The sequence below is a fragment of the Alosa sapidissima genome, chromosome 9 (assembly GCF_018492685.1).
Source record: "Alosa sapidissima isolate fAloSap1 chromosome 9, fAloSap1.pri, whole genome shotgun sequence".
Taxonomy (NCBI): domain Eukaryota; kingdom Metazoa; phylum Chordata; class Actinopteri; order Clupeiformes; family Clupeidae; genus Alosa; species Alosa sapidissima.
The window spans coordinates 15,265,419-15,283,298 of NC_055965.1; the positions used below are offsets into that span (position 1 = coordinate 15,265,419).

Consider the following 17,880-nt stretch of genomic DNA (forward strand, 5'->3'; position numbering starts at 1 on the left):
AAGTGAAGTTGCAGCCCTCAACTGATGTTGATGTTGTGTTTTGTCATGTCATGTTGTGTTTTGGCCTGATGCACCACCCTCCACCTATCTACTAATCACAAAGTCAGTAGTGTTTCGCCATCAGGGTTGGCAACCTCGAGTCAGGGGGGAGGGGGAGGGGATACACCGCTCTTCAGTATTTTGAAAGTGATTGCAGTACCAGTTTTGGCCACAATCTTACATATGGTTCCTTTAATTACTCATTCAACTAATAAAATAACTTTAAGAACTTTAAGAATGTTAGAAGAACATTTAGATAACTCATTTAATTACTCATTCAACTAATAAAATAACTTTAAGAACTTTAAGAACGTTAGAAGAACATTTAGATAACTCATTTAATTACTCATTCAACTAATAAAATAACTTTAAGAACTTTAAGAACGTTAGAAGAACATTTAGATAACTCATTTAATTACTCATTCAACTAATTTCTAAAACATTTGCAGATGGCACACTAGGTATGGTTAGTTTCTAACCTTAATAATCTATAGTAAAAATTGACTTTGACTTTGTGCATACCTGAAGAGACACCTGCCAGGGCCAGGAGCCGGACACGGCGTTCTCTCCGTTGACGATCTTGTTGTAGCCGCTCACCTGGGGCTTGATGGAGGGAACCCCACAGCCTGGGGTCAGGAGAGAATACAGAACAAGAGGGGTTGGAGAGTGACTGACCACAGTGACATAATAACTTCACAATAACTTCAATGTCATAAATCTGATCAATGGCTATTCTATTCTTTAAGCCATGGCAGTACAAAACAGTGCAGTACTTTACATCCATATGTATTTTTTTTTATCTGTATTGTAGCGTGACTTTACAATATGAAGATGTGATAATTAATAATCAGAATCATAATTTACTATTAAAAGACTTTTATTCATATAACTGCTTAAATCCAGCTTGCTCTAAAACAAATAAAAATGTGCAAATGGGGCAAGATAATGATAGACAACTAGTGTGAAACAAGTTAGACATAAATTGTTTTTGCTAGAATAACCTGTTATGATTTTGCTTAAATGTAGAGAGTGTTTTTCTCGAACATATAAGAAAGTTTGCTTATAAAATTAAATTGTGTTATAGAATTAAAGTGTGTTATGCTAAATGAGATGTGCTTTGAACAGAATGTAAAGACAGAATGTAAGAACATGATGTACCAGCTGTAAGAAACTGTTTGTCAGCAAAACAAAAAGCTGACTGGCAACTAAACAAAACAAAAAAGCAGAACCAATATTTCATGGTGAGACATAATACCAAACTAGGACATGTTCTGCCTGACCGAGAGGGGTATAAAAAGAGAACGGCCCCTTCATCAGGGTTCTTCTTTTTGCTTTTCACTTTTCTTTGGATCGAGCATTTAGCCTTTAGACTTAGACAGTTTTCATTCCTTGTATTTTTTGTTTGTATTTAATAAAAGTCAAAATCCTAACCTTTGATTAGGAGTTTGTAAAAAGACCGTCTAGCATTTTGTATTTTTCTGCCTCTCCTGTGTTGCTGAGAACCCCGGATGCCTTGCAATAGGGCCTCCTGCTCCAAAGATTTGACATCACTCCGGGTAAGTAAGGCGTTCGTTTGAGGGCTACTTTCTAAGACACTGTATATGGGCAAAAAACATACTGCACTGACATACACAGGAGTAGCGAACTCAGCCAGGCATTTGGGAAGGACAGTCCTATGCTCCAGGGCAGACAAAAAACCAAAAAGGCTTTGTTAGCAAATTTATTTGGCGCGTCAAATTGTTTGTGAAGCTAAAGTCTAGGACCCGTTGTGGTCTAAATGCAAATCACACACCCAAGCGAGGATACGGAAATCTGTCTGATAAATGTGTGTATAAGTGTATTTATAGATAGAATCTAAATTGTTATAGATCCGTTGTGGTCAATTGAAGTTCTTATATGTTGCAAGAACTGTCATTTAAATCTGGACGGCCAGACGAATGTCCGTAGTGGGTTTCTAACCTCTCTCAGATTTTGATGACAAACAACTCTTGCAAATACAGCTCTGAATTTCTTCCTCTTTTAGTGAAGTTAACCACATTTTGAAGTACAAGTCGAAGGGAACAGGGAATAGCGACTAAGAGATAGAGAGAGACTCTGAAGTGGTCTATTTTCCATAGCCCCTAAACCCCAAATTAGGGATTTTGATTCAGATAGGGAGAGCCTCTCCATCAAGTCAATCCTCTTGTACAGCCTAAACCCGTTGAAAAGGGGCCCTCGAACTAGACACACACACTGAAAGATACTTCCTCTTTTACCTTGTGATATTATCACAGTCCGAAGACGAACACCAACAGGAGTAGCGATCTCAACTGTGTTAAAGGGAATCCCTTTGGACACCAGAGTAGTCACAAAACACACACCTCCTCTTTTACCCTGTGAAATCCTCACAGTCCAAAGACGAGCGCACCCACACCTATAGGAGTAGCGATCTCTACTGTGTTACGGGAGCCCCGTAGACACCAGAGTGGACACAAAATGCAACAGTATGTAGAGTGTAAATCTTCATCTCTGTGATTTTCATGATTTAATCAATGTGAGGTTTCAAAATAGTTCAAACTAGACACCAAGTGCCAAGTAGTTTAAGACAGACAGAATAAACAGCAACACTAAACGCCCCACTCACCCAGGGCAGACACCACGAGGGCGAAACAGCTGGCGATCCAAAGCATGGCCATCGTAGTGTGTACGCAGATGTACCACGGCACTGGAACCCTCTTCTGTTCTTATACCCTCTGACTGACGGGGGCTGTGTCTGATGACGCAGCACTGGCTGATTCGGCTGGGAAAGTAGCAAGGTGCTACCTGCCAGGTGTTCCTATCTCACAACATGAACACAATTTTTTTTTGCACTGTCAGTTACGGATAAAGGCAGACCAGAGGCCAGAGTAAACATGGACCAGCTTTAATGTATATCAAGATATGGGGCCCTGTCCTGACCTGAGGGGGTTGTGATTATGCTGTGGCCTTGTGTGCAAATGTTTGGGAACACCACTACTGAATGTTTTACCACCTTCAGTTCGTTGCTTTTTAGAAACCATTTTGTTTATTGTTTTTAGAAAGCATTTTGTTTATTGTTTATGACTGTGTTGGCTTCAACATCATTAACGATGTTGATTATGAATACTACATGTATATAATAAAGTTGACTTGATATGTATATGCATTTCCAAAATATTGGAAAATTATTCCTTTTTTATAAAAGTCATACACTACATTTTTGCATACACACTGGGCTTGACAACCAGAGCCGTATAGTATATGTCGGGCTAATGAATCTCTGGCCACTTGCTAACGTCTTCTACCCATTTTGTTATCAGCTCAGGATCAGGCAGACAATCACTATTAGCTAATACTAATTTGTTAAGGTGAATATACCTCTAAAGAAGATACCTCTAAAATGTTTATCTTTGAGCCAGTCCTGAGAAATTTGCTCATTGTGGCGTATGGGGCGATCATCTTGGATCTTACACTCAACTGAGTTTCATGTTTCAAGAGATACAGCTTGGCAAATATCAAAAATGGATTCAGCATAAAAAATACCCCTAGAATACTCTATTTCCCAACTTTTACTCAAAAGAGAATATTTTTATTTAGGCACATTTTTGTGACTTCAACCTGGTCTAAAAGTTTTGCCAGTCTGATAAACAACTTATTCTTACACATCCACGTTTTATTTTTATTTTCAGCATAAAGTCTGCAAAGAATGGTTCCTGTGTGTGTGCGAGAAAGGGAGCTGAGCAAGTTGTTGTAGTTTTCATTGACATATACAGTACTATATATTGACTTGCAGGTTTAATATGGTTCAATCGTACAGTTTTTAAAGCTTACAGCATTGTTGTGATTGAGCGTGTGTTAAGAAAGAAATCATTGCGTTTTGTAGTTTTTTAGCCTTTTGTAGCAATTTTACAGTTTAGGGATTGACTTATGGGTTCAATCTTTAGTGTTTTATAAAAATGTGTGTTATGAAAGACTGAGTAAGTGCACGTGTTGTGCAGTATGTGTAAAGTAAGAAGCGTGTTGTATGTGTAAAGAGATATGCAAGTCATTGTTTTGCGGCCATTGCATTTTGTATTTTTTTTCTTTTCTTTTTTTCAGTTTAGGCATTGACTCACAGGTTCAGTCTTTTGTGTCTCATACAAATGTGTGTTATAAAAGACAGAGTAAGTGCATGTGTTGAATGTGTAAGAAGTGTGTTGTGTAAAGAGATATGCAAGTCATTTTGTGCGGTCATTGCATTTTGTAGTTTTTTAGCCTTTTTGCAGCAATTTTACAGTTTAGGCATTGACTTATGGGTTCAATCTTTAGTGTTTTATAAAATGTGTGTTATGAAAGACAGTGAGAGTAAGTGCATATGTTGTGCAGTATACAGTACGTGTAAAGTAAGAAGTGTGTTGTGTGTGTACTGTTGCATTACATTGTTGCACATTTGAAGACTGGAGCTACATTCAGTCATATTCTTGTATTGTGCATGTACTGTAAAGTATTCAATAAAAAAGTATTTTTAATTAAAAATAAAAATCTCTTTTTCTATATATATACAGTAAGGATATTGTACTGGACATTGCGGTAAAGACATAATACTGTTGAAGGAACTTACAGTTAGGCTACTGTAAAGGGATAGGTAGGTAACTCACTGGCAGGGCCAAGTCTCCGTAGGGGCATACTGTACACTAAAATTGCGGTAAGGGTATCTTACTGTACACTAAAATTGCGGTAAGGGTTTCTTACTGGAAAACACATCTACCGTAAGGCTACTGTAGAAGACTACTTACAGTAAGTCACTGGCAACAGTGTTGCCAGTGAGTTACTGTAAAAATACAAAAGTCTAACAGTGTACGGTTGGCGGTCCTTGGGTGACAATGACAGTGCATACCTTACAGCTCAACATGCCGACCTATTAGCTGAGTTAGTTGTCTGACCCCATGCTGCGCGTGCACCCAACCTAGGCTCTGGATGATTACAAAAACATTGAAGGGGTATGTAACGATGAAAATGCAACTGTGAGATTTCAAATTCCAGACAGGGAAGTGACAGTGTAATGTGGTATGCACATGTGGAAATAATGCAATGACATGTTATAGTGAAAATAGTAGCTGATATAGTAAAAGTGATTACCAGTGAGAATAGAATTCTGTTATATTCTTTGTTTGCCCAGGGTTGCATTCTGTCTTCTTCTTGTTGGAGCCATCTCCAAGGTCTGATGGGTGGATCAGGATCACAAATGAAACCATTTATTTAAAATGGTAGAGTAGCTTGTGAAACGGAATCTAATAGGCTGTTTCTGTAGCTGAAGGAAGTGGGCTGACTTGGGCATTCAACAGGATCCGAGTCCAGTTGCTCTGTGGATCCATCTCAAGGAATATCTCTATTAATAAATGGTGCAAATCTGTCCGGACAGTGACAAAAGCAACGTAGAAAGACTCGGCCAGCTTGGGAAAAAAAGAGTCTCAAAATATCCAAATCTTAACCAGGCTCAAATGAAATCAGTAAAATCAGAAACAAATAATAATAAATAAATAAATGTACAGTACCCAATTGTACCTCATTTAAACAAAACAAGGACACCTCAAGGTCCAAAAGGTGATGACATCATGCTGAATCCTTCCCAAACCAACTCCTTAATTGGACTTGTAAAGTCTGCAGCTAAGTAAATCCTATGGTTCAATACCACTAAAACAAATAGCTCACTTTAATTTCCTTAATTTATATAGTGTCAATACAATTTTAAATGATCTTGAAGCAGCACTACAGCAGAATTGCTCTCGGGGTCCCCCTACAGTTTTCAAGTGTAAGTGTCTGTTATCACTGTAAATACTTGTAGCAGAAAACATGCATGTGTTGTTTGTGTCTGTTGAGATTGAGTATGTCCCTGGCCAGATGTCAACATTATTTGCTACTTTTGACAGCTGGAATAAAAAGACCAATTCAGTATGGAAATACCAAACCTCACAGCAAAACATGCCTTGTACAACTGTAACATGAGAGAGAAACTTATAGAACCCCTGGTCACACATTATATAGAGGGAATGCATTGACAGCTGTCTGTAGAAAGAGAGCTCTGAATTCCTGTTTCCAGTACATACTATTTGTACATTCCCATTTTGATTTTGAGATTCAAATGGAATGCTGCCACTCATCTTTTTGCCACTCAGTGATAGTAACCACGGTGACTCATGCTGTGACATTGTGTGCATTCCCTCTGTAACATCATATCTTCAGAAACTGTTGCCATGGACATTCATGATCAATGTGTTATGGTTTAGCAGTCATCGTTCATTTAAATGTTTTTTTTTAATGTTCATGAATACTATTTATGGACACTAGAATAGGGTTAACAGAAACGTTTTCTGAAACATTAACATTATGCAAAGCCAAAGTCAGAGTAAAATTCCTAATATCATAGGGAGATAATGATAGCAACCACAGCACATACAGTAATGGTCATAATGCAATCCATTTTTCTGAGGAGGCTATGTCAATGTGGCTCATAGTTTATAGTCTAGAGTTTGTTTAAGAACACAAGTGGCATAAGTTCTTGCTGCAAGCATTGGTTTAATTGTGATGACCTGCAGAATCATCACCACCAAGCACTAGCTTAGAAACACAGAAACTTTCCACCTTTAAAAAGTAATCAAAGCACAAGAGAATATGGTTATAATATAGTAAAGCGTTTACTTGGAATAGATTACATAACAAAAAGGGGGAGCACAGTAAACTAAACTAAGAGCAAAATATTGGAAAAAGAGAAAAAGTACGGGAAGGGAAAGAAAAATTAGAGGTTTATGTCATGCCACACAGTCTTGCGAGTTGCCTTGCCATCTTCTCCCAGACCCAATGGTGTCGCATGGTTGCTCTTGTGCACAGGCTCCGTGGACGGCCCTTGTATAGTCAGGCAAGGAGGAGAGGAGGCGAAATAGTAAATAAAATGGATAAAAGGATAGGGTAGGTCAGGAGCATGCTGGAGGGAGAAAGAATGAGCGAAAGGAAAGTGGAGAGAAGAGGAAGTGAAGAAGAAGACGAAGCCGTAGTTGGATGTTGCACCTATTGAATGAGCATGTTAAGATGCTAAAGTGTTGCCATATTGGGCATATACAAGATATTTAGTGCCCGAGTGAAAGATGCATATAACAGATGATGCCGAGCTGACACTCACCAGAAATATATGAGCTGGCTAAAGAGTCTTCTGTGGAATACATTCAACTAATACATCTCTAAGTATAATAATAATACATTGTAATGAATGCAAAGAATGGCAATTCATATTAATGAATATAATTAAATATATTATACATTACTTTATTTCTCCTGAAGTAAATTTATTCTCTGGGAGCACACATATACACCTAGAGCAGTGGCCAGCCCTTGATCCAGCGCCCATGGAGCAGCTTGAGTTCAGGTGACTTGGTCAAGAGTGCCTCCACGGATGTGGATGTTGGAGAATTCTATTCAATCACTATCCCCACCCACATTTGTCCCACCAGGCAGGGATCAAACCACCCTTCGGTTACAAGTCTGATTTGCTGACCAGTGGGCCACAGATACCCAATCTGTTGTCATGCATCACAGTCCGTTTCTTTATGCTACAATTTCTATTTCTATTCCAAGACGTCTTACTGATGTTAAATGATAATAAACTGATGTCCTAGGTCATATTGTGAAATCAATATAGAAGACCTTTCACAGTGGAGTGAAGGAATTCACTCTGATTCATATCCAGAAACTCCAGACCATCCTTCAAACCATCTCTGAACCTTTTGACGGGAGTCTTCCCTTTCTCTCTCATCAGCATCTGACGAAGGACCTGCAGATTGTTAGATGTTATATGAGGTGTCCTCTGACAAAGGTGCTATTGATGCTGTATTTTGTTGCCTTTTTATCAGTTATTCTACCATTTTAATAATATGCATTCATTACAAAGATGTACTAAGCCCCTGGTGATTTTTTGTCTGAGCTCCTTAGTGTTCCCTTTCAATATAAATGTGCATTCCCTCACAATACTTATTTAATTCATATTGCAATACAGTTTATTTTGTGAAATAATGCAAGCAAAAAAGGAGATATAACGTAATAGGTCTTAAATTCAAATGCTGGGCAAAGTGCGAAGTCAGTCAATGAGTAAAGTGTTTTGTGCTAAATTTATCATGTGGCATGTGAGAGCTTGAAGGTACCCACCAATGTTTACACCTGTAGTATCATGCTCAGTATTTCATTAGCAAATAGAGTTTGTAAAACTTTTCCTCTGTCGCACGCACACTATTTGTTGCATATGATTTGAATATGTTGCATAATTTTATGAAAGTATGATGTATTGCGACAAATTTGTAGTTTCTTATGTCTAATTCCATCGAACTACAAATCCGCTACCCGATCTGAGTGCGATTATAGCTGATAGAGGGCTGCGAAGAGAATGCAGAAAGTGCCGTTCACCCTGTTACGACTTGATGAACCACTGAAACGATTTTGGAAACATTATTTTATGGGAACAAAAAACTCTTTGGTGTTGCTTTATAAATTAGCTTTAGTTACTTTTGACTTTTCACTTTGCCTGGCACTGAAGTTAGGGCCCAAGATCTATATCAATGACCATTCTTTCCTTGTGAAAGCTCACCGTATTCTTGGAGTTGTAACAAAATTCCACGGACTCTTTCCATGATCATGGCCTCTCGTCTCCCCCACTCACGTGCAAAGAGCTCTGTCATTTCATCAGTGAGATTCTGGGGTTTGTACGCATGTCCTTGAAGCTGACATTCAGGCTGTCTCTCATTGCCACCTTCTAATGTTATTAACATGCAACAAATAGTATTAATGGGAGAATTCATTAGATTATACTATTATTGGACAAAATGGCAATATGAAATGCTGGTAAAATTAAAACCAGAATAAAGTGCAAAGACAACCTGTAGTCACTTTCGATGGCACATTTATCTCAGAACTATGTGCACTGATTTCCCACTCCTCCTGCGGTGGCTCACTTTCATGAACTGAAATTTCAGTTGTCAACATGTAAGAACAGGTTATAAGAGTCTGTGTGGTTTAAAGGTACACTATACACCTTCACGAAGTCAATTTGATGGTAAATGAACTTGTAATAGGCGAATCGTTCACCTAGCATAGCTAGGTCCCTACCGAGAAAACCAGCCCTGCAATTTCCAAGAGCGGCACCCTGCCAAATCTTGTGAGAATTGTGAAACATTATGTTGTCAGTAGATATAGCTCTTTGGAGATAGTTTTTGCCTGTTGTTAATCCTTCACCTCCACAACAAAAGCATTTGCATTGTGTACAGGGGGGATAAGTTGAGATGAGCTTGCCATTTACAATAGCAGAGTAACATATAAATACATTGTGACTCTAGAGGGAGCTCTACAGTCGCCAAAAATAGCTAAACCTGCATAGTATACCTTTAGGGTCCTCATTGGAAATGTTGTGTATGTCTCACCCACATATTCCAAACGGTAGCTGAACAGAAAAGTAAACTGTACTGTATTGGCATTTCTGCTACCAAGCTTGTTTTTTTTTTTTTCCCCGCACAGCTTGTGTGGCTTTAGGGTTATCTGACCCCAGGCTATGTAAAGCCAGTTAAGATCATGTTAACTAGAATAAAACAAATTAAATAAAATTTAACTGAGGCACCATGAAGGCTTTTCCCTGCATTTAAATATATTTTCAGAGGGCTTAAATACACTTCACATGTGAGCAGACATACAGTACCTCTCATTCTCTAAACAATCCTCAGATACGAATTATTGACTTACAGTCAGGACGACCTCCTCCACTCTGGTTTCCTTTCAGCTCAGGATCAAACATCTGCTTCCACATATTTTTAATCTTCTCCTCCAGCTGTCTGTCCAGCCTTTTCCACTCATGATACAGTGGATTCACAACCTCCATTTTTGCCCCCTCTGGTTCCTTGTCTGTTTCCTTAGACTTGGTTTTCCATTCTTCAGTATTCGGGCTGTAGAGACTGTTGCCTGCTACCATCTCCTCTACCTTCTCTAGAAGCTCTCTAACCTGAGAGCCGTCTCCTCTGTTTACATTGTCAAAGACATGGTACCTGTTCCCACATTTCTCCACAAGCCACCGGAGGGGTTCTCCCTCACTCTCAATGTGCTCCTCGATGCTTGTACCTCCCAACTGATCGCCCCAAGTAAAGAGTATGAGTGTGTGTCTCCAGACCTGCTCTCCGAATATCTTCATGTTATCTTGAATGATCTTCCTCTGATCCTCCAGGAAGGACACATCTGCAGGAACCACCAGGAGGAAGGCATGGGGATGCTTAGAATCCAGGGTCAAGCTCCTCTTTAGTTCTCTCTTAACACCATCATGGGTGTTTTTGGCTGGGAAATACTTCCACCATCCTGGAGTATCGATCACTGTAACACGCCGCCCTTCCACCTCTCCCGATTTTTTGTCAGACTGAACAGTCATGTTCCGGGCGACCAATTCTTCTCCGTCCAGGATGGTTTTTCTTACAGAGCTTTTTCCAGAAGTCACCCAACCAAGCAAGACAATTCTCATTTCTGTTAAAGGCTTCACTTCACCTGAAACAATACAAATGCAACAATTGTTTATAGCACACAAAACACAATGAGACAGTCATCCTCATACAATGAGGATCTGTAAAAAATGTATTCTAATTATATTTGTCATGTCAGTGGTTGCAAAAAGCTTGCATATTATTTCTGCAATGCCCTTCAATGTGCAGATAAGTCACATAAACATATGAAACAGACTATAGTCTTAAAGGGACACCAGGCAAGCCTGATGCTTTTTCTCTAGGAAACTCCCCCTCGCTCTGTCTGAAGCTCTTTTCCTTTTCTTTGCATCTTTCTGTTTAGTGTTCTGAAATAAGGAGGCTTGTAGTAGCAACTGGGCTAGGTTTAATGCAGCACGCAACAATACATCGATACCTCGCTTTCCTCCCATTGCTTATTCTTACATTCCCTCTACGACCTAACCATTACTTGTGAGGCCTCTAGCGCCATCCGCTGGCCGGATGGTTATCGTAACATCTCTCTTTACAAAACAATTGAAAATGTCTACAGTACCAACTTTATAACTGTCTCTCTGGCTATTATTAGAACAAGCCTGGTTAACATGAACATGTAATGGGAAATTCACATTCAGAATACAACAAGTCCTGCGCATCTAGGATGCTAGTATGTTCTATTTACTAAACACCTTTCCAATACTCAACCCTCCTCAGTGTCCACACTACTCCTGTCGTTCTCAGAGCACATAGTCCTTGTATCTCAAGGGTTTCCGTATGTTCGATCTGGTCCTAGTGTGCAGTCCTTCTGTGCCCTGTGAACCCTCTGTTACCGCTGCCCCCTCTGCGACTTGTTGTTCTGTTTCAGTGGAAGGCTCTGGATCCCAATCACTGTCCAGAGTGGTATGTTCTCCAGTTGGAGATATCTCAAGTTGCTCTGGTACAGGACGAATGTCCCTTCGGTTCCTACGACATGTCTTTCCATTCACTAGAATTACATAGGAACGTTCACTGAGTTGATCTATGCACATTCCCAGGGACCACCGCTTGTCTTGGTCCTTGGGGTGAAGAAGGACTCTCACCGTCTGCCCTTGAATGATAGCAGTCATGTTCCGTGCCCGGGCATCATAGTGCTGTTTCACTGTCTGTCCCCTTACCAGCTTACTTTCAGTGACATTCTGTATCACTTTGGGCTTTAGTTGTGTTTCTCTGATGGGCAGGAGTGTGTGTGTCCGTCGGGACATGAGCCTTTGTACTGGGGAGCTACCCAGTCCTTCCGTTGGAGTGTTCCTCCATGCCAGAACAGCTTTCCATGGGTCACTTCCCTCCAGGTATGCCTTTTTGAGCAGCGTTTTGGCGATTTTGACAGCCGATTCACTTTTTCCGTTGCTCTGGCTGTGATAGGGGGATGACATGTCATGCTTAAAGTCCCAGTCCTTGGCAAAGAGCTGAAAGTCCATTCCTGAAAACGGTGGGCCATTGTCAGTGAAAACGATGTGGGGAGTTCCATGTCTACTGAATTGTCTCTTGCAGCAGTCAATAACAGTGGATGCGGTGTAGTCTGTCAGTTCTTCCAGCTCCCAATAGTCAGAATAGTAATCTACCATGATCAGGTATGTGTTTTTGTTTAGAGAGAACAAATCCATTCCCACTTTAGACCATGGGAGGCGAGGAACTTGATGGGGTACTAGTGTTTCTTTCTGTTGTTGTCGTTGTACAGAGTTGCAGGTGGAACAGCTGTTGATGAAGTTCCTTATATCCTTCGTCATGTCTGGCCAGAAGACAGTCTCGCGAGTTTTCCGGAGGCTGGCCTCTATTCCTGAATGGCCCGTGTGAATCTTTGTCAAGAACTCGGAGCGCAGCATTGCAGGAATGAGTACTCTGTTCCCTTTGAAAATGAGGCCCTTGTCTATCATGAGTTCATCTTTGTATGTCCAGAAAGGCTGTAGTGACTGTCCTATGTCTTTTTTATTCTCAGGCCAGCCTCTGTTGATGCTTGCCTGAAGTGTCTGAAGCACTGGGTCTTGTGTTGTGTGCATCTTGATAGTCTCTAGTGTCCGAGTGGTGAAGTTTATATCACAGGCATGACTCACTTGTTCCAGCTCTGGCTGGGTGAGACCCATGGCATAGACTGTAGTCGGTGTTTGCATCTGGGCGTGTTCTGTATTCGGTAGAGGTGCCCTGAACAGGAAGTCTGCGATGTGTAGCTCCTTGCCTGGCTTGTAGATCACTCTGAGCTGGTATCTCTGTAGCCTGAGCATCATCCGCTGTAGCCTCTTTGGTGCTGAAAACAAGGATTTTTTAAAAAATAGTTTCCAATGGTTTATGGTCGGTATGAACCGTGACATATTCTCTGCGAAGCAAGTATTGGTCAAACTTATCACATGCAAAGACAATGGCCAGGCATTCTTTTTCAATTTGCGTGTATCTTTGTTCTGTGTCCGTCAGTGTTCTCGATGCAAACGCGACTGGCTGCCCATTCTGCAGAAGGACCACTCCCAAGACTGTCTCACTAGCATCACCCTGCAGAGTGACTCCTGGAATCCTGGAGGTCATAGTATTTGAGGACTGGGTGATGCATGATTAGGCGCTTAATGGTCTCTAGCGCTGCATCGTGCGCTGGCAGCCATGTCCAGTCTACATCTTTTGTCGGTCAGACGTCGGAGAGGTTCGCACACATCTGATAGGCTAGGGAGAAACTTTGATAGATAGTTCACAAACCCTAATAGTCTCTGGAGAGACTTGACGTCTGTTGGTGTCTGCATGTTCTGCACTGCTGTAATTTTGTCAGGATCTGGACGCAGGCCCTCTGATGTGAGGCGATGACCCATGTATGTGACACTGGGAAGTTTCAGCTTCAGCTTTTTTTTGTTGAGCTTCAAGTTGACTTCTCTGGCTCTTTGTAATAGGGCTTCAAGATTGTTGTCATGGTCTGCCACAGCTTCCTCATTGGTATCTCCACATCCATACACCAAGATGTCATCCGCTTTTACGCTCACCCCTTTCAGGCCCCGAAGTGCCTCGTGTTGCCGCCTTTGATATTCCTCCGCTGCTGGTTTTATGCCGAATGGCATTCTCACCCATCTGTATCGTCCTATCGGGGTCCAGAATGTGGTTAGATAACTGCTCACTTGATCTAGTCGCACTTGCCAATAGCCATCTTTAGCATCTAATACTGAGAATATCTTGGCCTTAGTCCGGCAGTATTTCTTCTACTGTGGGCATCTGGTAGTGTGATCTCAGTAGGGCCTTGTTCAGTGGACCCGGGTCCAGGCATATACGTAGCTTGTCTTTCTTCTCCGTCACCACCATGTTACTGATCCAGGGTGTCGGCTCTGTGACCTTGGCTATAATCCCTTTCTGTTCCATTTCCCTTATGGCTGTGGTTACTCTGTCTTTTATCGGGATTGGCGTCCGCCGCGGCAACTGCTGCACAGGCCTCACCTTGTGGTCTATCTCCAGGTGTAACTCACCCCTGAGGCATCCCAGTCCGTAGAAAACGTCCTCATATGCTGAGACGATTTCTTCCGCTGTTTTGGGTGTGACTGTGTCTGGGAGATTGTGGGTGTTGACACTATGTATGACATGCTTGGGGTCTATGTGGATTAGGTCCAGTCTCTGGCAGGTGTCGGCTGAGAGTAACGGTATCTGTGATGTCTCCATTTTCTGAAACTTGAGGATGTGTGTGCCGTTATGTTCTGCTTTAAGCTCATATTGTCCTCTGGGTCTTATCAATGTGCCATCATAGAATTTCAGCATTGCTTTACTGGGTACCAGGGCTGGGTTACCGTCTTGTAGTATGCGTTGTAGGTCAGTGAAGCCCATTACATTGACCGTAGATCCAGTGTCCAGCTGACATTTTAAAGTCTGTCCAGGATCATAGTCCAGTGACTCTTCATTGTGTGTGGCTAGCTTGAGATTTACAAACCATTTGTTTGGAACATTGTCTAGACAGTTCACTTGACATATGTACCACATTGTATCTGATTCTTCTGACTGGCTGTCATCCTCTACAAGATTTCCCTGAGGTTTGTTTTGTGCACTCCTACACACCCGTGCAAAATGATTTCTTTTCCCACATACCTTGCATGTGACTCCATATGCAGGGCATTTGCCTCTTGCGTGCATTGATCCACAGTATTGACAGACTGATTCTTTATCTTGCCTCTGTTTGTTGTTACCGATTACATTGTGTTGTTTGGGCCCCTTCTGGGTACGTGGTTCTGACTGACGTTCACGGGAGGCATATCTGTGGCTTGACTCTGAATTCTGTGCCCGGGATGTGTAATGTACTGATTCTTGTTCTCCTCCTATTTTCTTAATTTGGAGTAGTGTTTGTTCACTGGACACATGGTAATAGCTTTCGTCAGGGTGAGATTGGGTTCTCTAAGCATGCGTGCCTGTGCGCTTGAATCCTTTGTGCCAATGACAAGTCTATCCCTAATGAGGTCTTCCTTAAGCGCACCAAATTCACATGTGTCTGCTAGCTTTCTCACTTTGGCCACATACTGCTCTGTTGTTTCACACTGGCTTTGTTTGCAGTCATTAAACACAAATCTTTCATATATCACATTTCTGTTCGGCTCAAAATGTTTCTGAAGCGTATCTAATATTTTCGTCGGATCCTCCCTGTCTGTATCTTCCATGTGCAGGTGCCTTTGAAGCTGGTGACATTCCTTACCCATGATTGTCAATAGAGTTGCCACTCTTATTTTCTTATCTTTCTTGTCCAGTCCTATTGCGATCTCGTAATTTTCCCACTGTGCCCGGAAGAAAATCCAGTTATTATAGACATCACCTTTCATATCCATTGACTCCGGTGCTGGAATGTTGTACGCAATGCTGCTAGCTTGTTTAGCTGTTCGTGCAGCTAACGTTTTGCGGCTAAATCTGATGAATCCGCTCATAAAACTCTTCCACTCATAAAACGAAGCTTTCTTCAGGTCCTAATTTCTGACACCATGTTTAGTGTTCTGAAATAAGGAGGCTTGTAGTAGCAACTGAGCTAGCTTTAATGCAGCACGCAACAATACATCGATACCTCGCTTTCCTCCCATTGCTTATTCTTACATTCCCTCTACGACCTAACCATTACTTGTGAGGCCTCTAGCGCCATCCGCTGGCCGGATGGTTATCGTAACACTTTCGTTAAGGGTTTTCGCTGCTTCTTCGCCGGCTCTGCCATTATACACACGTTTGCAACAATTGCTAGCGTTTCGTTAGCCTGCCTCTGTGCTGTGGATGCAGGATGTAAACTTATCCTGCTTCGGTCGGCGGGTACGATACACTGAACTTGCAAGCGGGATATTCTTCCTACAGGCAGTAGGGGCGGGCGAGAGAGTCTTCATTCACCCTGTAATGAGTCATTTAAACATATACCGACTTACGAAGATGAGTAATTAACATGAAAACGTTGCCTGGTGTCCCTTTAACATGCAGTTGTTAATTAACCCATTTGATAAAATTTGATATACTTTTGCTTATGGATTTGGTTAAAACAAGCTCACCGTGTTGCTCCAGCATTTGTCTTTGCTCAGTAATACGATCCTGCCTGGATGTAGCTCTCAATTTCACTGCAGAATTTTTCTCTTCAACCTCTTTTAAAGTCTCCCTGTCAATTTGGAAGTAGCTGCCGCTGTTAGCCGCATACACAGCCTCTAACTTATTTACCAGATCAGTGACCTGGTCAGGATCTTTGCTGTGGCTGTCAACAACGTGGTACCTGTTCTCACATCTCCCTATCACCCATTTCAGAGCATCTCCCTCACTCTCAATGTGCTGTTCTATGCTTTTACCCTTCAGAGAATCTCCTCTGGTAACGACTACTATGGTGTGTCTCCAGATATTCTCTCCAAACAGATTCAAGTGCTGCTCTACAACCTTCCTTTTTCTCTCAGTGAATGGGGCATCAGTTTCGACTGTCAGAAGGAAGGCATGTGGTCCGGGTGCACACAGACACACACTCAACACTAGGTCTTGCTTCACTGACTCTGCTGTGTCTGTCAGCAAATAGCCCGTCCACCAACCAGGCGTGTCAATCAAGGTGAGCCTCCTGCCACTGATGTCACCCTCTCTTTTCAAACAACGATCTTCTCGCCCTCCTCCTCCGGGTTCCTGGCTTAGCACGGTGTTGATCAAGGACGTCTTGCCTGACTGGTATCCACCCAGCACAACCACTCGCAGCTCTGCAACAGACATACAGACAACATTATTATGACCGCCGCTTCGCTGCGCGAATATAGGTTTAGTCAGGTTTAGTCATATAGGTTTAGTCAGATTTTTTTTTTTTTTTCTTTTTTTTCTTTTTTTTTTTTTTCTTTTTCGCGTGCCCAAATTTCCGTCAATGATTCCCGGGACACTGAAAGACCGGGGTACACGAAACTTGGTGGACATGTAACCCCACATGGATAGCATGGAACCATCGTTTTTCGTTTTGATCTGTAGCCCCCCCGCTGAATTGGACCCGCGAAAGGAGGGTAGGGCAGACACAGTTTTCTGTGAATATCTCGAAAACCGTAGGGTTTAGGAGGACCATTTTTTTTTTGTATGTTGATCTCAAGGGGCCATGTCAACCCATTCCATAACCACTCATTTCATGTATAGCGCCACCTAGTTAAACACAAAAAAGTAAAAATGAGGTGGTGTAACTGAAGGTATCTGTGACCTAACATAGTCAAAACTGCACGAAATTGGAAGTGTAGGATCATTATGACACCCTCTGTATGCACGCCAAGTTTTGTGGAATTCCGTTCATGGGGGGCCACACAATAAATTAATTTATGTTACTATACACCAACTGGCCTGTAGGTGGCCGGAGACAGTTTTCTGTGAATATCTCGAGAACCGTAGGGCCTAGGAGGTCCACCTTTTTTTTGTATGTTGGTCTTAAGGGGGCATGTCAACCCATCCCATTACCACTTATTTCATGTATAGCGCCACCTAGTTAAAAATTAAAAAGCAAAAAATTAGGTGTTTTCATCTCAATATCTCTGGCTTACAAGGTCAAAACTGCACGAAATTAAAGTGTAGGATCATTATGACACCCTCTGAATGCATGCCAAGTTTTGTGTACTTTCGTTCATGGGGGGCCTTACAATAAAATAATTTATGTGTACATTTAGTGACATACGGGAACAAGGATTCCCGGGACACTGAAAGACCGGGGTACACAAAACTTGGTGGGCATGTACCCCCACATGGATAGCATGGAACCGTCATTTTTCGTTTTCATCTGCAGCCCCCCCGCTGGACTGGACCCCCCGAAAGGAGGGTAGGGCAGACACAGTTCTCTGTGAATCTTTTATGGTATGTTGGTCTCAAGGGACCACATCAACCTGGCTCATAATCACTCATT

General features: G+C 41.8%; 2 protein-coding genes across 2 annotated transcripts in view; both read right to left on the reverse strand.

Annotated features, from left to right (window-relative positions):
- The window catches only part of LOC121718332 (chymotrypsin-like protease CTRL-1), a 5,560-nt gene extending 2,831 nt beyond the window's left edge, over nucleotides 1-2,729 (reverse strand). Inside the window, exons 1-2 of the mRNA XM_042103352.1 lie at nucleotides 2,663-2,729; nucleotides 562-665 (exon numbers count right to left, since the gene is read on the reverse strand). Coding sequence (XP_041959286.1) covers nucleotides 562-665; nucleotides 2,663-2,714 — 156 coding nt within the window. The 5' untranslated portion in view covers nucleotides 2,715-2,729. The remainder of the gene's footprint in view (nucleotides 1-561; nucleotides 666-2,662) is intronic.
- A 4,339-nt stretch (nucleotides 2,730-7,068) lies between these two features.
- On the reverse strand, nucleotides 7,069-16,629 carry LOC121718311 (GTPase IMAP family member 7-like). Its single transcript, XM_042103312.1, has 5 exons — nucleotides 16,034-16,629; nucleotides 9,793-10,578; nucleotides 8,937-9,020; nucleotides 8,648-8,812; nucleotides 7,069-7,840 (listed from the first exon to the last, which is right to left on the reverse strand). Exons 1-5 carry the CDS (start codon nucleotides 16,047-16,049, stop codon nucleotides 7,737-7,739), a joined length of 1,155 nt encoding a protein of 384 aa, XP_041959246.1. The 5' UTR covers nucleotides 16,050-16,629; the 3' UTR covers nucleotides 7,069-7,736.
- Between the last annotated feature and the right edge of the window lie 1,251 nt (nucleotides 16,630-17,880).

What these genes read in the sequence shown, in the direction of transcription:
- LOC121718311 (XM_042103312.1), bottom strand. An exon ending in TGGAGGAGGTCGTCCTGACT is followed by an intron (nt 9,021 to 9,792) that starts GTAAGTCAATAA and finishes CTGAAATTTCAG; the next exon opens with TTCATGAAAGTGAGCCACCG. An exon ending in GCCATCGAAAGTGACTACAG is followed by an intron (nt 8,813 to 8,936) that starts GTTGTCTTTGCA and finishes TAATAACATTAG; the next exon opens with AAGGTGGCAATGAGAGACAG.